Here is a 22,087-nt window from a genome sequence, read left to right as displayed (position 1 = left end):
AGTAAATAATTTCTTAACTCTCACAAGAGGTGATTTAAACATTTAACCTATTCCGCACACAAAGAGCCACGTAATAAATGACACCAAATGTATGAACATAATAAAAGCACTTACACCACATTGAAAATAACAGTAAAATACGGTGTGTCTGATAATCCACAATGCTGCTGCAATAACTACACATTGACAATGAAAATAAATTACGAAGAAATGTACACCCTTAAATCATGAAGAGAATTCATTGAATAGCATTAGTCGCATTTCTCAATGCTCAGTCTGACAAGCAGAAATTGATCGTCCTCTGTTAGACATTTGTTTGTGGAGACAAAACCAGACACCTTATATTCATAAACAACTATAGAAAAATGACATTTTCACACAGAATTGCATGCATAATAATGCTTCAAAAAAATGTAAAAAATCACTTAATTGTTTGGCATCTTGTTTTTTGCAAGGTGCTATTGAACAGAGAAATATTGCAAATAGGGAACGGATTTATGTGTCTGATTGCTTAAAAGTGAATAAATAAATCTCAGTAAAATGTGGATGCTATACTTGATGTACATACATTTAAAAAGTGCAAGTGATAAAGTGCTTTTAAAAATAATAGCTTTTCTTTGGGCAAAAATAACGTGCTTCTATTATAAATAGGAAATAATAACTGTATTTAGATTAAAAATAAAGGTTTATTACGGTAATGCAGGATCTTATTTACCCATTTAAAATGTACTACAAATCTGCAAATCAGAGGTTGTCAGAATGACAGAACGTACATTACGGGTAGTTCTGGGCAAAACGATTTTAAAATTTAATTTAGTTTGTTTGTATTTTGTTTTATTTTTTAATGAGAGAATCAGGATAAGGATTAAATCTAATCAGGACATCTGAATTGGCACCCAGCTCTAATGTATATATTAGATTTGTTTGTCTAAATCTCTCAAAATAGTTAATAAATAAAATAAATACATAACAAATAAACAATTTCAGCCGCAAATAAAAGATCTGATTTTTAAAAATGTTAAATTATGGCAATTAACTCAACTGAAAATGATGTTTTTAATCAATAATTTCCCTTCATTTTACATTTTATAATAAACAGAAATTAGAATACATGATTAGAATTAAAATCAAAGTATGTTGAAATGCTGATTCTGAAAACTCCAAACACAATATGATTTGTTCTACTTAACATAAGATCGTAAACATTAATTAAATTTGATGATTTAATGTGGGAAATGATGCTAATAATGCACTATTTAGGAGTAACCAGAAACAGCAATTGGTTTGAGTTACAAACAACAATGGAAACACCTTACAATGGACCCTTTTCACAAGACTCGTATGATACGTTTAACATACATCCGCATCTTAAAACACATGAACATTTATATGCATTTATGTATTATATCATCCTTGCATCAAATTACAAAAAAAACAAATTATCGCTTATGTGAGGTGTTTCTAACACAGCATCTATAGACAGGACAGTGAATTTGACGTTGTTCTCTCTTCTGGCTGCCGTTTTCAGTCTCACATAATTTTTTTTTCTTCTGAAACCCTTGATAACACCATCATGGAGTTTTTTCTTTCATTGTTTCAGCAAATAGGATTGTAAAAAAAAAAAGAATTAATGTAAAGTACCCATTTACTGCACTCTGTGTATGACGACTTCCGCTACTGAGAAACCCGGAAATGTGAAATATTTCATATTAATAAATACATTAACTAAAATGAACCAACGGAAACTTATTATGAAGTGTGACGCCAATGATACCTAAACCAGAGATGTCAAACTTAATTCCTGGAGGGCCAAACCCTGCACAGTTTATTCCAGCCCTGCTTCAACACACTTAAGCTGCGGTCACACTGGGCTTTTCCTCCCATAGACTTCCATTCATGCGCACGCGAATGCGTCAGACCGGAAACGCAAGGTCATGCGTCAAGTTTTGCATGTTGCTGCGGTGCAAAGTTCAAGCTTGGTGAACTCTGACCTGCGAAATCGCATCACTTGACTGCGTGAGACCAATCGAGGATTAAAACAGGACCTCTCTGGACAGAAATTTAAATTATGGAGCAATCGCTCGCTTTTTTTAACGGCTAATCATCTTGTTGAATCCCGCCCCTTTTCGCAGCGCTGCACGACAGAATTTCACACACACAAAGCCCGGTGTGACAGCAGCTTTACCTGTAGGTTTCAAACAAGACTGAAAGACTTAATTAGTTTGATCAGGTGTGTTTAATTAGGGTTGGAACTAAACTGTGCTAGGCTGCGGCCCTCCAGGAATTGAGTTTGACATCCCTGACTTGAACTAAACTAAACTAAACTAAACTAAACTAAACTAAACTAAACTAAACTAAACTAAACTAAACTAAACTAAACCACTAGTTTGCCCAACTGAGCCTGGTTCCTCTCAAGGTTTTTTCCCTTCACTTCATCAATTGATGAAGTTTTTTTTCCTCGCCACTAAGATTTGTGGAGCTGTGCATCAATTGATTTCGTTTGGACTTTCAGCAGTGAAATTTAAACCACACTGAACTGAACTAAACTGAACTTCAACTCTGAAATCTGAACTTTACTAGAACTATGCTAAGCTGCTTTGACACACTCTACATTGTAAAAGCGTTATAGAAATAAACATGAATTCAATTGAATTAAACTCTCTCTCTCTCTCTTTCTCTCTTTCTCTTATAACATGACTTTGCTTTGCGCATTATCAAGCATCTTGCTGGTTATAGCATGGAGACTCTGAGTCTCTAAAGTGAAGGTAGGGGTCTGATCCACCGAGAACTGTAAGACAGAGCCAGCAGAAATACCCTCGGCATGAAAAGCAGGTCATCTTATTACAGCCATCTGATTTCTGTTAAAAAACAACAACAAAATGTGAATGAAGGTGTTCTGCATTACAAGCTATATTGGTAGCTAATATAAACATATAAAGTATAAAATATAAAGCTATATAATATATAATATAAAGCTAAAATATACATTTAAACTTTAATCAATTATGTTATAGTTTATGCTGACCTGTATGTTCGTGTGACATATTGGACACTGTTTACAGTTTTTTGTCACCCAGTCTTCACTTAAAGTGTCCTCGGTTTCTATCTCTTCCAGCCGCTTTTCATAGTAAAGCCTTTCTGTTTCTTCAAGTAACTCCTGCTCTTTTTCTCTGGCTTCTTTCAACATGCGAAGCTCAACTGCAAAAGAAGATTAAAATAACATGCTGAAACATATACTGTATGTAAAAGTTTATTTTCACAACTGTATATAATTCAACATAATATAATATAATATAATATAATATAATATAACATAACATAATATAATATAATATAATATAATATAATATAATATAATATAATATAATATAACATAACATAACATAACATAACATAACATAATATAATATAATATAATATAATAAAATATAATATAATATAATATAATATAATATAATATAATATAATAAAATATAATATAATATAATATAACATAACATAACATAATATAATATAATATAATATAATATAATATAATATAATATAATATAATATAATATAATAAAATATAATATAATATAATATAATATAATATAATATAATATAATATAATATAATATAATATACAACCTCAAATCAGAAAAAGATGGGACAGTATTGAAAATGCAAATAAATTTCATTGCAGACAATACAACAAACATTATTTAATTCCATTATTTGTTCCTGGTGATTTTTTATTTATTTATTTATTTATTTATTTATTTATTTAGTTTTTTAAGCAAACGTGTTTTCCAATTTTGGTTCTTGCAACACATTTAAAAAAAACGTTACATTAAAAAAAAAAACAGTAGAGCATTTACCACTTTGCAGTGTTGCCATTCCTTTTCACAACACTTAAAAGACATTTAGGGACTGAAGACACCAAGTGATGAAGTGTTTCAAGTGTAATTTTGTCCCATTCTTCCTGCAAACAAGTCTTAAAATGGGCAACAGTACAGGGTCTTCGTTGTCGCATTTTGCACTTAAAAATTCACCACACATTCTCTATTGAAGACAGGTTGGGACTGCAGGCAAGCCAGTCAAATACCTGTCTCCTCTTCCTCTGCAGACAGGACTTTGTAATGTGTGCAGCATGTGGTTTTGCATTGTCTAGTTGGAATATGCATGGGTGTCCCTGGAAACGAAGGCAGCATATTGTGCTCCAAAATCTCAGTGTACTTTTCAGAATCAATGGTGCCATCACAGAAGTGCAAGTTACCTTTGCCACGGGCCCTGACACAACCCCATACCATAACAGACCCTAAATTTTGGTCTGGATGATCCTTTTCTTCATTGGTCCGGAGCGCAAAGGCGTCAATTAAAAAATACCTGAAATACTGATTCATCTGACCACAGTACACATTTCCACTGTGTGATGGTCCATCCCAGATGCATCCAAGCTCAGAGAAGTCGACGGCGCTTTAGTGGACACTGTTAACATAGGGCTTCCTTTTGGCACAGTTCAGTTTTGGCATTTGACGATGGAACTTCATATTGTGGTACTTGACATAAGTTAGCCGCAGCAGTCCTGAGGCCATGTGGTCATATCACTTATAGATGAATGATGATTCTCAATGTAGCGCAGCCTGAGAGATCAGAGATCACGGTTGTTCAGTTTAGGCTTGCGCCCTTGTCCTTTACGGACTGAAATTCCTCCAGATTCTTTGAATCTTTTAATGATGTTCTGCACTGTTGAAGGTCAAATATCCAAATGTCTTCCTATCTTGCTTTGAGGAACATTGTTTTTAAACATTTCAATATTTTTTTTACATACTGACCCATCCACCCATCCTTGCTCCTAAAGGACTTGACCTTTCTTGAATGTTGCTTTTGTAGAAAATCATAATTACAATCACCTGTTGACATCACCTGTTTCAAATCACATCGTTATTTAACTAGTTTACCTGATTACTTGCCCTAAACTGATCCTGTCCCAGCTTTTTTGGAATGTGTTGCAGGTCTGAATGACAGGAAAGGATGTATATTTACAATGAAGTTGCTCAATAAAATTAAGTTGATCAGACAAAACATGAAATATTTAGTGTTCATTTTGTCTGATATGAAATACAAGTCAAAGTAAATTTGGAAATCACTACGTTCTTTTTTTATTTGCGTTTTCCATACTGTCCTAACTTTTTCTGATTTGGGGTTGTACTATAGTAATATAATTAAAAACACTCACTACAACACTAACATCTTAGTATAAATACTATCAAATGTGGAAAAAATTGGTCAAAAACCGACATTTACAACAAAAAGACCCAATCGGCACATTTCGATGCCATGTTTCTTAGAGACAGGATTGTGGGATATCGAATATGAAAACATCTATGCTGCCTTCATAATTTGATCAGATGACCTCCAAAGCAGAATTTGGTCATTCATTTGTGTGTTCACACTTGATATACCACCTGAAACACTGTGCATGCTTAAAGGGGTAGATATGCTTGATGCTAGCTAGATACTGTACAGGGATTGGTCAATAAAACTGAAACACTGACCAATTTAGTGTTGGAGGTTTCATGGCTAAATTTGAGCAGCCTGGTGGCCAGCCTTTATAGTGAAGATTTAATTAGCAGTGTTATAGCACAGTTTTGCTTAAACTACTGCAATGCACACAACATTATGACAGACATATCAGAGGATCCAAAGAGGACAAATACTTGGTGCGCGTCTCACTGGCGCAAATGACCAAGACATTAAGTTTTATGTGACGTATCAAGAGCCATGGTATCCAGGCTAATGTCAGCAAACCACCAAGAATGATGAACCACATCCAACAGGAGTAACTGCGGACGCAAGACGAAACTCTTTGAAAGAGATGTCCATGTGCTAACCCAGATTCTATCCAAAAAAACATAAAACCCACAGCTGCCAAACACACTGCAGAATTAAATGTGCACCTCAACTCTCCCGTTTCCACCAAAACTGTTTCTTCGGGAGCTTCACAGGGTCAATATTTATGGTCAGGCTGCTATAGCAAAATCTTTGGTGACTCATGCCAATGCCAAACATTGGTTTCAATGGTGCCAGCAGTGAAAATCTTGGGCTGTGGACAATGTGAAACATGTATTGTTCTCTGATGAGTCCACCTTCACTGTCCTTCCCTGATCTATGTCACATACAGTATGAGCTAAACATATCTGAATTGGAACACAATCACTGAATTAGGGATGTAATCATTCATTTAACTAACGATTAGATTTGATTGTGTAATATAGAAATTTTAAGCAAAAACAGAATGGTTTGACTTTAGATTTTTGTAAGCTATTGGACTACTACACAAAACATCTGAAGGAAACTGCAGATGAGCTGAATAAGACAGATTCCCTCTCGTTTCCACTGAGCGGTACAGTTCAGTACTGTTCAGCAGATTTTGATGTGATCCGATTTGTCTTGTTAGACCTGACTGTTCTTGCAAGCACATCATTGTTGGCACCAAGGCAGTTTGCGTGCTGATTTGGAGCCAGAGACTAATCAAATGAGCCTTAAATGAGTCTTAACTCATCAAGACATGCAGCCTCTGGTGGAATGAACTTCCTTTAACCAAACCAGACCATTACAACTTTCAAGAAGCACTTGAGAACCACACCTTAACAAAAGGCAGTTGCTGTACACACATGCACACACACACACACACACACACACACACACACACACACGCACGCACACACACACACACACACAAACATGGATAAAAGGACATTTCAGTTTGATCTTACTTTCTTTGCAGATAGAGAGCCCATGGTATGTTCGTTTGCAGAGGGTGCAGAAAACAAACTGGCATGAGGGGCAGATGCCCACGGTCCGGTCAGGCTCGAGCATCACAGCCATGCAACAACTCACACGAGGGCAATAAACAACATCAGTCATTAGGTTCAGACTCCACTGCAGAAGGAGCCGATCATAGCGGGCAAAATCTTCTTGGGTCACGAGAAGTTTCACCTGTTGTAGGAGTGCAATGGCGTTACTTAAACTTTTGTTCAGCTAAGGCAGCTCTTTAACCCTACTTCTTGGGACCCACTGTCCTGCAAAGATTATTTACAACATGCTTCAGGTATGTTTAATTACAGTTGGAGTTGAACTCTGCAGGATAGTGGGTCTCCAGGTTTTACAATGGCACAAACACAAACAAAAAAGTACCTGTGCAGGAGTAGCCAGGGAGGTGCACTCTGGCTCAGGACAGGAAAGAAACTGGACTTCACCATTTTTAATCAGGATCTTGAAGTACTCCTCCACACAGGTCTTGCAGTAAACATGTTGACACTCTTTGAAGAGCACAAATTTGGAGCCCAGGTTCTCAGAAAAACAAATTTTACAGCTAAAAACTGTGGCCTCAAACACCTTCTTCTTCTGAGCTTCATTAAAATCCAGCAGCTGGGTTAATATATCACTGTGAGGATCAGCTTCTAGAACTGCTCGCTGGTCCAGCTCTTCTGTAGCAGCTGCTGCTTGGCTCTCTGCAGATTCACCCTGAGGCTGGACACCATTGGGTTGGATCTCAAGTGGAGACTGGATGTTCAGAAACTGTAGAGTCTCTTCTTTTAGGAACTGAATCCAGGTAAAAAGAACCACATTGCCCCTGTTCTCTTCCCAAAGTTCATCCAGTCTTTTGCAAAGTGTTGTGATCTATTTATACAATAAACAATATATTAACTGAGCAGAGTTCATCTGAATGGTTGTGTATATATCATTATGTCAATAAAATGTCCCAAAGACTAATTTTTTTTTATATATAAAAGAGGTAACGCTAGTGCTTTAGCTTTAATGTGTATTGAAACCTATATTGCCAAAGGTTTAGGGCACTCCTCTAAATCCCTAAATTCAGGTGTTTCAAGCACTTCTATGATTACTAGAGTTTAACAACCTAGGCATGCAAATGCGTCTACAAACAATTTTGATAGAATGGGGAGCTCAGTCAATTCAAGCAAATGAAAGAAAAGGAATAGAATGTCAAGACATGACCACGTATGGTGACCCAAACTAGTTTGTGCTGTGCATTTAACCCATTCAAGAGCACACACACACACCCAGAGCAGTGGGCAGCCATTGCTGTGGCAAGCAGGGAACAGTTGGGGGATCTGTGACTTGCTCAAAGGACTTATCTCAGCCATGGTACTGGTAATTCACTCTTTACATACAATCCCTGCCAGTGCCGAGAATTGATTCTGTGACTTTTGAATTACAAGTCCAATTCTCTAACCATTAGGCCATGGCAGCCCCAAGTGTGGTGCAGTAATAGTTTGCCATCTGTGCAATATTCAATCTATACCATAATCAACAGTTGATGGCCCTCAGTTCAGCTCAAGAACAGTGTGTAGAGAGAATCATCGAACAAATTTACATGGCTGAACAGCTGCATCCAAGCCTTACATCACCAAATGCAATGAAAAGTGGTTTAAAGCAGGCCAAAACTGGACTCTAGAGCAGAGGAGCCGTGTTCTCTGGAGTGACCAATCACATTTCTCTGTCTGGCAATCTGAAGGATGAGTCTGGGTTTGGCATTGTCGCTCTAAGCTGGTCCCTACCGGTACAGGAGGGAAAACACGGCTTGGTTAGGATGGTCAGCTTGGCTGCAATAGCGTGGATCATTCATTTGGGTGATGTGCACAACCACCGCATGTCTCAGCTTGCTCCGGAGTCATGAGGCTAAATAGCTTTTTCCCCAGTGAGCCTGCGAGGAGACGAGGAGCGGGTCCTGCTCGCTGTGCCTCCATGGCCCAACTGGACCTGAGTTTCTGAACTCACACTCCTTGCCTGATAACCCTCCCTGACGAATTTCCCAAAGGAAGCACTTCCTTTCTCTGGGACGAGCACCCTCTGGCACCCACGCAGGGTTCTGGAACCTCCATGGACGGTTTCTAGACAGAGAGCAGAGGACTTAGGTGACCTACCAGTTTGATGGTTAACACCATCACTCAGGCTAGAGCACCCTATTGAGGCATGCTACGTCCTGAAATGGAGTCTATTCGCTGTGTGGAGAAGAACACCGGACATGCCAGATTAGTGTTGTGTTTTCTTCCTTCAGGAAAGCTGGAGCGTAGGCTCTCACCCACTGAGGGTTTGGCATGCTGCAATCCCCGCTCTCTGTGGGGCAGCGGATGGTAACACGCTGGAAAAGCATAACCTCATCAGCCGGTTCCTCAAAGGCGCTTGGCATGAGATGGTTAATTCCATCCCCATCCCCCTCTCTTGCCCTCTTGGGATCTCTCTAGCCCCAGGGGTTATGATGAGGTCCGTTTGAGCCACTCGATTCAGTATCTATAAGTTTTCTGTTCATGAAGGCAGCTCTGCTGGTCACATTGGTATCAGTCAGGAGGGTCAGGATTCTGGTGGCATTTTCGGTCAGCGCTTGGTATGCCTGCTTGGTCTACTCACAGGCTGGGGTTCAATGCCACAATGCACGGTCACCGTTGGTGATCCCATATGCTTATTTTAGCCACAGATTGTTCCCCCTTTCAGGTGGACCCGTGTCTTCCCTACCCGCTAACCAGCTTATCATATGTAGCACCCCCCCTCGATAGGGTTAGTCTATATGTTCTAATTGCCATCAAGTCTCCCCTCTTGGGTCCACTGACATGCTTTCCCAATGTACAGTTATAATTCTAAAGTCCCTAGACTAAATTAGCTAGGTAAAAGCACATTTACCTTTTTGTTTTGCTTTGTTTTATGAGACTTTAAAGGGCACATATGGTAAAAAATCTACTTTTCAAGCTGTTTGGACAGACATATGTGCATGTATGGTGTATAGAGCGTCATATTGGGGTGATATAAACACATCCAGTGCTTTTTTTCAATTTAACAACATAAAAAACGGTGGACCAATTGGAGCTGTTTTCAAATCGACCGCAACTTTACATAGGAGAGCGGTCCCCCCGCCCACCAATATTGATTGACAGGCGCGTCATCATATCCTCAGTTTGTTGATTCACGTCCGCCATTTTCAGCGCGAGTCGAAGCGATATCACTAAAGGAACACGCTAGCTCTATGTTTAGATGCAAGGCTCATTGGGCTCAACACAAGAGCAATATTCTCCACATTATCGCTCTAATCGGAATTATTGGTTGTATCTTTAGGTAGGTTTGCAAACATGTGTACTTCTCATTGAGTCTACCTTATACTTCAGCCGTTTGCATTTCTCGCGATCCCAGAAGCTCCCTGTGATCTTAACTAGCATGCGTTTTAGAATTCTAAACATCGGTTTCTATCAGGGTACACTCAAGTCGACGGCTGGGCGCCGCGGACCGCTGCAGAAACCTGTTTAGAATTCAAAAATGCGTGGCGCGACGATTCGGGACACTTCATGTCTCTGCCGCGCTACAGAGAGTGTCTGGTGTGCCGTGTCGCGGCTTCGAGCGGCGCATCCGGTGCCTCAGTCAAAGTTAATTCAGTGTGCGTGGTTATTAGTTTCTGTGTACAAGCTCGGCACTTGAAACTAGCACACAGTTGGCTGTAAAACTGTACAAAGACACAAATGATTTTGTACTCTCTGCTTGGTCTGAGTCAGAGTCGTACATGTACGATCTTCTCTCTCCTTCTCCGTCTGCCTGTCAGACTGTTGCAAACGCAGAGCGGGTGAGCTCATGGCTCCGCCCCCTTGTTACGTTGGCGGGAAGCCGAAACTAATTTACATGTGAAGCAACACACCCCTAAATCAGCGAATTGTGGACACGCCCCCAACATGACACTTTTTAACACATTATAATAAAACAATCTGAATTGTGTTTTAAACTGAACCTAAACTGGCACACTCAGAAGAACCAGAATATTAATATTAAATCATAAAAAAGAGGTCAACTATGTTCCCTTTAATGAATTACTAAGCAGATTCAACAACAAAAAAAACTTTAAAGTTCTACTGAAAAAAATAATAACGTAAATATCTGATCATTTAAAATGCTAAAAAATGACAAACCTGGACTCTTGATAGCCATATGGAGCTCAGAGTAAAGACAGGAGCAGATGATGAAGGATAGTCAGTAGGTAGTTCAAAACTCAGAACCAAGGGTGGCAAAAAGGAAATATCCACCTCTGCACGTGTCTGCCCTGAAACATTTGCATGAAAACATGTATATTCATGAAGACAATGCAGTGCACATGCAGCAGAATTTCTTTTACCAATTGATTGGTGATTAAAAACACTGAATGTGCACTGCAAGTTAAAGGTACAGCACTGAATGCTGTGTAATTTTGTTTTGTCCATGAAGTAAGTAACATTTATAACACAATTACGAATTAACCTAACAGAATTTCACCATACATTTAACTGTATGCTGAAAACACAATTTTTGGTGTTTAATACGCATAATTCATGTTACTTCTATTGATATTTAATAGCATCACAGTTCAAAGTACAATACTGTTTAAAGTACAACATAGTTCATAGCATGCACAGAGAGACTCCAGCTGGAGCTCAAGCACACTAGACAACTAAACCCTCACCCTTGATCAGCAGTCTGAAGTCAGGAGGAAGCTCGAGGCACAGATGGATCTCGCCCTTCTGACTTGATTCTGTCCTGCGAAACTCTTCTTCATCGTATATGCTTGCCAGAGCCAGCAGTTCATCTGATTGGGCTTCCTGATTGTCTGACATTGGACCATTCCTGAGATCAAGGAGCATATGCTGACAATTTTAACAATGAATTCACATGCTGATAACTGGAAGATGAATAAATGACAGGCCCAGACTAAACATTATCAAGTTTACAATCAAAATCTGTATTTACTGTACTAGAAATGGACTATTTGTAATGTAAATATAATTGAATAGTTTTTCAGGAATTGTAATTTACTAAGTAGTTTTAAAAATGTGTGCTTTTACTTTCCCTTGAGTACATTTCAGTGCTGTATTAGCACTTTTACTCCACTACTTTCCTTCAACCTGCAGTCACTACTTTATTTTTTTCTTGTCTATTGGGATTAGAAAAATCACTCCTGTGATTCCTGTCCAATCAAATCGCACATAGAAGGTAAATCGCATCTTAATGAACTACCTCAAGACATCGGCGGTTTATAATCACAGCAAACTGTTTGGAAGCATTAAAAGTGTCCAAGAAGATGTTCAAAATCTTTACACGCAATGATCCAGAGACTGTTTAGATGCACATCACTGATGAGAAGATGACAAATGTTTACTGTATGATGACTGAAATGGCATCATGACGTCAGATTGACGTTGTACCTCAACGTTGTGGATACGTTGCATTATGTTTGGAAATGAAAATCGTGTTGACATCAGAACCCAACGTCAGGCTGACATCAGTGCACAACGTCCAACCTAAAATCAACCAAATATCAACGTCTAATGCTGTTACAGCTTGACGTTGTGTGGGCGTTACCACTATGACGTCTATCAGATGTTGGATTTTGCTTCCCCTAGCTGACGAATAAATTTGGGATTCTTTCTAACACGATCTAAAATCAAGCAAATATCCAGTGATTTGACATTAAAATATCGTTGTCCCTAGACGCTGGCTAGACATTGAATTTTGGCCACCTGACATCACAACCTAAATCTAACCTAATATTAACGTCTTATGACGTTGTGTGCCTGCTGGGCAATAAGTAAATGCACTACAGAATGTTACGTTTTCACACACATCCACAAATTACATGTAAATGCATCAGCTTTTTACAGAGTGATACTCACTACTCATGAGTGCTTTTGAAAGGTCAACTTTTTACTCATACGTTGAGTAATATTTACAACAGATAACTTTACTCTACTTGCGTTACATTTTTGGCCAAGTAGTTTTCCACCACTGGATATGCATGAATGAATATGTCATTTTATTTCATAATAATAGCGTATACCCTACCAATCTCTGTCCTGGAGGGCCGGTGTCCCTACAGAGTTTAGCTCCAACTTGCCTTAACACACCTCCATGGATGTTTCAGGTATACCTTGTAAGACCTTGATTAGCTTGTTCAGGTGTTTTTGATTAGAGTTGGAGCTAAAATCTGCAGGACACCGGCCCTCCAGGAACAAGTTTGGTGACCCCTGCCCTACAGTTTTTCACTATTTACTACAAAAGAATGGAAGTGAAACAAAATAACAACTCCTATAGGTAACATACAGTATGAGGGGAATATTATAAAGCAACCATATGCCAGCTTCAAATGTTGCCTAATCTAATGAAAAGAAAAAAAAACACATACAGGACAAATAAAATAATCTCTCAATAAAATAAAAGTTAAGACAGAATAGACTAATGGTGTGTTTTAAGAATAAAAAAAAACACTTATGTTGAAGTTTCACAATAAAATCGTTGCAAGAAGTGCTTGTGATGGCCCTATTTACAACAACAAGTTGTAGCATATTAATAAAGTACTCCTTGAAATAATGTGGGAAGATGAAAAAAAAAAAAAACTAAACATTTTCAGACATCCAGAAACATTACATTACTAATGCTGCAGAATCATATAGATGTAATAATAGAATAATACTAATGGAATAATGTTTTTTGGCACATTTTTTCTCTATATAGTGTTGATATGGCAATAGTAGATTTGTGTCATGTGTTATATTATGCTAGTGTGTTATATTATATTATGTGTTATATTATGTGTAGAAATGTTTAAACAATGTGTGTTCCACCTAATCTTTGCATTAATTTAACATAATAGAAGTACTGGCAACATATGAAAATCGAGAATAACTGTGTGCCCCTTCTACAACATTTCATCTCCTTGGAATTATAAGGTTATATCTGCTATCTGAATGATTTTGAGATATTGAGGCTCAAAGTTTTTGCATTCCATAGCAAACAGTATGTGTGTGTAACATTTGTTTTTTTTTTTTTTATAAAAAGTCTTAAAATCTAAACAACTTATAAAAAACATCCCATAATGTAAATAAGTTGTCATTTAATAAGAATATGTTAATAACAAAAATGTCAGATAGAACCTTATAACTCCAAGGTGACGATTTATGGTGTGATTATTAATTGTTGGTATTATTCATACATGTATAAATATTATTTGTGCATGTTATTTGCACTGATAAGTAGTCGAAAAAAATTCACCAATCCCGACGTTTTAACGCAGTGAGTGGAATTTTCCGACGGTCCCTTAACATGCGAGACTATATTACGTAATGCATACTGACCATTGCGCATCTGAACGCTTAATCAAATACATAAAAAATGCTGCTAACAACAAGTCTGGATAAGATAAACATTGATGGAAAGTTCAGGACAGCATATCCTAATATAACATGTTGCCAAATATGTAGACTTAATTAAACTATTGGAAACTATGTCAAACTAAGCCAACCAACAACATAATAACTTTAAATGAAAGGCGTTAACACATACACATCAACAATTGTGTTAACAACTATATTAAATAATAATTAAAATGGTCACTTCAAACTTGTATTATTCTGAATGGGCAGGAAAATTAAAAGATTGATATGCTCACCTTGTTCTTCCCAGGCGTCAGTCTCCTGCCGGTCTCCCCCGTGAAACCAATAAGGAAGTGACTGAAACTGCAATTCCTCGACTGGCCGCTAGAGGCTGATTTCAAAAGAAAATCAGTTTCACAGACTCCACCATAATAAAACCTTTAACTACACAGGAAAAGAAGTATTTACTAAGGAGAATCAGGAGTGCCACTTCAAAATAAAATGAAGAATCGAATGATTAATTTAATAGTTGAAACATAAAAATGTGTACAAATAAACCACATTTAAATGGACAAATAAAAATACATATTTAATGTTTATCATTTGTTTTTAATGTCGTTTAATAAGGCAATAAAACAGGTAAATAGACTGTTTTATAACAGGTTGTTTATTTCATCTTTTAAAATGTCGATTAATCAAATAATAAAAATATACATTAATGATAAATCACGTGGACAAATAAACATATTTAAATTTATTAGGTCACACTTGATTTTGTCAGTCCGTTTGTTAAATTTACATTAAATTGCTTCTACATGCCAACTAACTAGATTATAAGCAGACTGTGAGGTTAGGGTTGGGGTTGGGGTTAGTGTAAGTTGACATGTACTTCCAAAGTTTCTTATAGTCAGTTAAATGTCTGTTGAAGGAGCAGTATCAGCAGATATTAAGCAGACAGTCTACTAATACTCAAATGGACCATCAAAATAAAATGTTACCTATTATTTAGTTTGTTTTTAAATGATAAACAATACATTTTTAAAAATGTATATTAGTGTGTGTGTGTGTGTGTATATATATATATATATATATATATATATATATATATATATATATATATATATATATATATATATATATATATATATATATATATATATATATATATATGTATATATATATATATATATATATATATATATATATATATATATATATATATATAAACAAATATACACAGTTAAAACTGTTTAATTGATGTTTTAATATTAATAGGCCTATATATTTATAATAATAAAAAATTAAATGCACATTTAAATAGCATTTGGCAAAGGCTTATCCCTCTCTATTTCCCAATTATAACTACAGCTCTAGAGGAGTAGTTGCAAAGGCACATGTTTGCGATGCAGTTTGCGAATGTTCGTTGGAACACCAAATCAGTGATCTATGTTTGTAATGACGAAACTTGCGACATTAGTAGGCTAATGATGGTTTTTGGAAACTGCTATGACAGTTGCCAAACCCCCACAAAATCTAAACTTATCCATAAACATCTCCGTCATTCAAAAAAATTTAATATGGTAGGAAGAATATTTGTAGTAGTGTACCATAAATGAAATATGGAGAGTACCTACAAAGATGTTGACTGTGAGCAACTGGATATGGAGTACAAAATCAACAAGTACACCAAAATAAAAGTCCCAGACTTCACATGGATTTTGTGGCACATAACATGACTATGCATTGCACATGAGGATGTGCATTACTGCAGACATTAATCAAGCATTTGTCTGCTTATAGCATGGAGATTTGAAGTGAAGGTAGGTGTCAGTTCCACTGAGAACTGCAAGACAGTACCAGCAGAAATACTGTCGACAGGAGGAGCAGATCATCTTGTTACAACCCCCTATTCTCTATAAAAAATAAAAATACAAAAGGTGAAATCAAAAGGAGTTCTGCATTACATGCAATAATATTTACAGAAGATGAATAGGTTTAGCTCCTTAAATGAATAATAGGCCTTTAAATATTCAAAATGACATCTCTTGTGTCAGTTCTGTTTTAGTAGACGCAGACCTGTATGTTAGTGCCACAGGTCGGGCACCGTTTACAGTTTTTAATCAACCAGTCATCGCTTGAAGTGTCCTCCATTTCCATCTCCTCCAGATGCTTTTCATATTCAATCCTTTCTTTTTCTTCAATTAACTTCTGCTCTTTTTCTTTGGCTTCTTTTAACCCACGAAGCTCAACTGCAAAGAAGATTTAAAAAAAAAAACATGCTGAAAAATATATGCAAACAAATATTCCCAAAACTGTAATATAAGATATTTTACATAGTGCACAATTTGCTTTCAACTTTGGCTAGTTTTCATTACAGCTCATTTAGGCGATCACTCTTAACGTTACTCTTTACCAGAATTGTATGATCGTATTTCTTTGTTCTAGAAAGCACTCTAGTCCCAATTAAAAAACCTCAGTTGGTTCAAAAAGCAGATGCTAGAGTGCTTTCTAGAACAAAGAAATATGATCATGCTACTCCAGTTCTGTCATCATTGCATTGGCTCCCTATTAAATATCAGAATCAGAATCAGTTTTATTGCCAAGTGTGCTTCACACACACAAGGAATTTGTTTTGGCTACAGAAGCTTCCAGTGTACATAAAGTGACAAGTGACAACACAAAATAAATATGAAAAAAGAAAAAGATGAACATTAAACAGATGCGGTTAGTGAAGAAACCTGGATGTTGAGTTGTATGTACAGATTGTTATAAATATACAGGTTATAAGGTGCTGTGTACAAGTGCGAATGTAGAAGGTATTGCATTGTATATTGATATAAGGTGCTGTGTACAAGTGCGTATGAGAAAGTATTACACATATTTATTGCACAGAAGGGGAATATTTAACTGTTCATAAGGTAGACAGCCTGAGGAAAGAAACTTTTCCTGTGTCTGGCTGTTTTTGTGCTTGGTGCTCTGAAGCGCCGACCAGACGGTAACAGTTCGAACAGGTAGTGTGCTGGGTGCGAGGGGTCCAGAGTGATTTTGCGAGCCCTTTTACTCACTCTGGAAGAGTACAGTTCTTGAAGTGTAGGAAGGGTTGTGCCAGTGATTCGTTCAGCAGTCCGGACTATTCGCTGTAGTCTACGGAGGTCAGTTTTGGCAGCCGAACCAGACAGTGATTGAAGTGCAGAGGATGGATTGGATGACAGCTGAGTAGAACTGTACGAGCAGCTACTGTGGCAGGTTGAACTTCCTCAGCTGACGAAGGAAGTACAGTCTCTGCTGGGCTTTCTTCACAATAGAGTCTATATGAATATCGTATAAATTAAAAGATTTTACTGACTTCTGAATTCTATTGTCTACTGTGTGTGATTGTGTGACAAGATGAGGTTGAACATGAGTGGCACAGTAGATCAGCTACAACATTACCTCTGCCAGAGGTGAACTTGAAGTCATTGGGGTGAATTAGTTTTTTTCTGGCAAAGACAGTCGGCCCAGCAAGGTACCTGTAGATAGCCCTGTTTGAGATTTCTTTTCATAGCTATCACTAGGTTCGAGACACAGAGCAATGCATCCACTTGTTCAGTAATGCCAATGTATAGTAGTTGCTTGAGTTCAGCTGAGATGCCTCATGGGAATATGACTGAGTAGCTTGACGACTGGCTTAACAGCAGGGTTTAGAATGGGTTGATAGGCAAAAGCAGTAAAACATCTCAAATCTTTAAACAGGGATGGTCACTTCTGCTACAAAGGTGTGGAGAATGTCATGATGACAGTTTCTTTTGTGCTCACGAGGGAAAATCACAGAGCTAAAAGCAAATCCAGTTCCAGAAGTTTAGACCTAGGACGGGCTAGATGGTCAGTAAAGCTGGGCACCATCCTGTGCTAAACCCAACAGCCAATTACAGGGAACCTACTAAGTATGTATTTGAGTTTCCATAGCCAGAGTGAAGCAGAGTGCACCAAAAGTGGTAACTACTTTCACACCTTCAAATACTGCTGTTCTGAAGCTATTATGTAATATAGCGTTCTTTTTAGTCTTCTCTGGTTTATTTATTCTGCTAACACTGTTGAGGAGTAAAACATGGAAAAACACACAGAAATCTGCATAATAAGTAGAAATCAAAGTTCTTTTCTGGGACCAGCAGCACAAACTGCTTAAACAATTTGTAAAATGTCACTGATTTGTTTTTCTTCAGTACTGGCAAAATGTTAACCAGGGCAAATTAAATCCTAATTCAAGACAGATTAATCCTAATGCTAACTTTAGATGATCAAAATAGGTTATAAGGCTGTTTTCAAAAGTTTAGGCAGGCTGACAGTAGAAGCAGCGTTTGTTTGCCAAGCAAGTTCAAATGTTGGTTTGGAGCAAAGCTTCGTTAAATGAGTAAGTCTTAAATCAACTAATTCCCACTCTTATGGAATGAGCTTCCTTCAACCAAACTGCTGAGACCATTACAACTTTCAGGAAGCACTTATCCACTCCCCAACATTAAGAAGGGCAGTTGCTGTACACACACAAACATGGATGAAAGGACATTATGTTTTGTTCTTACTTTCTTTGCAGATAGAGAGGCCATGGTATGTTCGATTGCAAAGGGTGCAGAAAACAAATCGGCATGAAGGACAGATACCCACGGTCCGGTCAGGCTCGAGCATCACAGCCATGCAGCAACTCACACGAGGGCAATAAACAACATCAGTCATTAGGTTCAAACTCCACTGCAGTAGAAGCCGATCATAGCGAGCAAAATCTTCTTGGCTCATGAGAAGTTTCACCTGTTGTAGAAGTGCAATGGTGTTACTTCTCTGTTCAAACAGCTAAAGCAGTGGTCTTAAACCCTGCTTCTTGGGACCCACTGTCCTGCAAAGATTATTTCCAATCTGCTTTAGCACACCTGCATGTGTTTGCTATCAAATCATCCTGGAAAGCCTGTTTAGCTGCTTCAGTTGTGTTTAATTTGTGTTGAAGCTGAACTCTGTGGGATAGTGGGTCTCCAGCTCATACAATGGCACACACACAAACAGAAGAATAAGTACCTGTGCAGGAGTAGCCAGGGATGTGCACTCTGCCTCAGGACAGGAAAGAAACTGGACTTTGCCATCTTTAATCTGGATCTCAAAGTAATCCCTAACACAGGTCTTGCAGTAAACATGTTGACACTCATTGAAGAGCACAAAGCTGGAGCCCAGACTCTCAGAAAAGCAAATTCCACAGCTAAAAACTGTGGCCTCAAACACCTTCTTCTTCTGAGCTTCATTAAAATCCAGCAGCTGGGTTAATATATCACTGTGAGGATCGGCTTCTAGAACTGCTCGCTGGTCCAGCTCTCCTTCAGCAGTGTCTGCTGCTTGGCTCTCAGCAGTTTCACACTGAGGCAGGAAAACATTGGTTTGGATCTCGAGTTGAGACTGGATGTTCAGAAACTGCAGAGTCTCTTCCTTAAGGAACTGGATCCAGGTAAAAAGAACCACATTGCCCCTGTTCTCATCCCAAAGTTCATCCAGTCTCTTGCAAAGTGTTGTGATCTATTTATAAATATAACAAGGTATTAAATGATTATCTTAATGGTTGTGTCATTATATCAAATATAAAAGATGTAATATGATACTTCTAATGGTTTCCTTTAACTTTAGTGTGTATAACACTTATTGCCAAATGTTTTGGGTAACCCCTTCAAATCAAAACTAAACTAAAAACTAAAAATAAACAGCTTTAATGTTCTTTAAAATAAAAATATTTTAATAATTTAAAATGCTAAAATGACAAACCTGGACTCTTGATAGCCATTTGGAGCTCAGAGTAAAGACAGGAGCAGATAATGAAGGATAGTCTGTAGGTAGTTCAAAACTCAGAACCAAGGGCGGCAAAAAGGAAATATCCACCTCTACACGTCTCTGCCCTATGAAACATATTAATAAAAACACACTGTATAGAACACTATGCAGAGCACATGCAACAGAACTCCTAATTACATAAGAATTTGTTTGTTTTTTAGCGATTGATTTAAAATAAATATTTAATGTGTACTACAAGTTATAATTAAAGCACCTCAGTCTGCATTCTGTGGAAGTTTATTTTGTGAAGTGACATCACTGTTATTAATTTAAAGGCACAACTACAGTTTTAGTCTATGGTGAAAACAAGATTATTTGTATTATAATATGCATAATAAATGTGCAAAGGGCTAATGATATTGATATTTTTCCACATGGTTCATTTTAGCAGATTTATAGTCCACAATGCACCCATTCTGCAAATGAACTTGTGAAAATTAGGGCAGGTTCATTCCTGTGCACATTAAGTTCATTGAAAAGTCTTTACTTGGAGTTCTTTGAATGAAAGAAGTTTAAAAATGTAGTTGTTTCAAAAACAACACAAATTAGCATCTTCAAAAAGTTGCTATTTGTCTTTTCAGTTAATTATGACTTATTTTTTTGGCAACAGTATACAGTGCAATACATTTCATTGGTGTCACTAATAGTACCACAGTTCAAAGTACAAAATAGTTCATAGCAGACACAGAGAGATCAAGCACTCTAGACAACTGTTCAATGCAATAGTATCTGGATGCAGCCTTTATGATGCTGAGATTGCACTCAGCGATGCAATGTCAGACACAATGGAGTGAGTGATGTTACGGTGAGGGGTAGGGTTAGGTGAGCCCGTTAAAAAGCATTGGATGCAGCTCAGATTGCATTGCACCAGGTCTGCATCCAGACTCCTCTCGTTCAATAAACCATCTCTTGCACAAACTCTCACCCTTGATCAGCAGTCTGAAGTCAGGAGGAAGCTCGAGGCACAGATGGATCTCGCCCTTCTGACTTAATTCTGTCCTGTGAAACTCTTCTTCATCGTATATGCTTGCCAGAGCCAGCAGTTCATCTGATTGGGCTTCCTGATTGTCTGACATTGGACCATTCCTGAGATCAATCTAAAACCAGATACTGTCAATTTGAACAATTAATTCAAATACTGATAATTGGCAGATGGAACACATGAATCACAAACAGAGGTTATAGTTTGGGCACATTTTTAATCTATATAGAGTTAATTTGGCAATAGTAGATAAATGTAATATGTTATGTTATGCCAGCATGTGTAGAAATGTTTAAACAATGTGTTACAACTTACCGTGCTTCGACGTGTCACATTTATAATGTTCCCCTTTACAAAATCACACTTATAATGTGATTTTAAAGTTACTTGTGCATGTATAATTATGATTTGTGCATGTTATGTGAACTGATTACTCGTGGAAAGACAAATTAAACAATGTAGACGTTTTAATGCAGTGAGTGGAATTTTCCGACGGTCCCTTATTATGCGCGACTATATTATGTAATGCATATTGACCATTATAGCGCATCTGAACACTCATTCAGACATAAAAATACAACTAACAAGTTTGGTGGAGATGAATGGACAGTTCAGGACATCTTATCCTAATACTTATTCTACAATATCTTCAAATATGTACAATTAACTAAACTATTGGAAAGAACTGTCAAACTATAGTCTCATAGCTAATTACAATTTAATGAAACATGTTAATACATAAATATACATGTCAACAGTTAGGTTAACAACTACACTAATAACCATTGAAGTGGTCACTTCAAAATTGTATTATTCTGAATGAGAGTTCGAGCAGGAAAAATAAAAGATTTGCTCACCTTGTTCCTACCAAGCTTAAGTCTCCACCCTGTGAAGCCAGTACGGAAGTGATTGAAACTGCAATTCCTCGACTGGCCGCTAGAGGCTGGGCTAAAAATAGAGTCAATTCCATAGACTCCCCATAATAAAATCCCTAACTTCACAGCAGAAAAAAACGTGTTCACAGCCTATACTGTATATATATACTGTATATAGGGTGTATATATATATATATATATATATATATATATATATATATATA

General features: G+C 37.3%; 2 protein-coding genes across 3 annotated transcripts; both read right to left on the bottom strand.

Moving 5' to 3' along the window:
* Positions 1–220: 220 nt before the first annotated feature.
* Positions 221–14,539, bottom strand: LOC130242211 (E3 ubiquitin-protein ligase RNF14-like). Of its 2 annotated transcripts, XM_056474255.1 has the most exons (7): positions 14,462–14,539; positions 11,483–11,643; positions 10,956–11,086; positions 7,183–7,668; positions 6,762–6,984; positions 3,026–3,198; positions 221–2,858 (listed from the first exon to the last, which is right to left on the bottom strand). In XM_056474255.1, exons 2-7 carry the CDS (start codon positions 11,631–11,633, stop codon positions 2,715–2,717), a joined length of 1,308 nt encoding a protein of 435 aa, XP_056330230.1. In that variant the 5' UTR covers positions 11,634–11,643; positions 14,462–14,539; the 3' UTR covers positions 221–2,714. The 2 variants fall into 2 exon arrangements, with proteins under 2 accessions (XP_056330230.1, XP_056330231.1); XM_056474256.1 differs by lacking the exon at positions 14,462–14,539 and having other exon boundaries at positions 11,483–11,663.
* Positions 14,540–15,430: 891 nt separating this feature from the next.
* LOC130241724 (E3 ubiquitin-protein ligase RNF14-like) lies at positions 15,431–21,884 on the bottom strand. Its single transcript, XM_056473651.1, has 7 exons — positions 21,846–21,884; positions 20,932–21,116; positions 19,941–20,071; positions 19,209–19,697; positions 18,725–18,947; positions 16,242–16,414; positions 15,431–16,078 (listed from the first exon to the last, which is right to left on the bottom strand). Exons 2-7 carry the CDS (start codon positions 21,080–21,082, stop codon positions 15,944–15,946), a joined length of 1,302 nt encoding a protein of 433 aa, XP_056329626.1. The 5' UTR covers positions 21,083–21,116; positions 21,846–21,884; the 3' UTR covers positions 15,431–15,943.
* Between the last annotated feature and the right edge of the window lie 203 nt (positions 21,885–22,087).

The sequence above is a fragment of the Danio aesculapii genome, chromosome 15 (assembly GCF_903798145.1).
Source record: "Danio aesculapii chromosome 15, fDanAes4.1, whole genome shotgun sequence".
NCBI lineage: Eukaryota > Metazoa > Chordata > Actinopteri > Cypriniformes > Danionidae > Danio > Danio aesculapii.
This window is presented reverse-complemented; position numbering and strand designations above follow the sequence as displayed.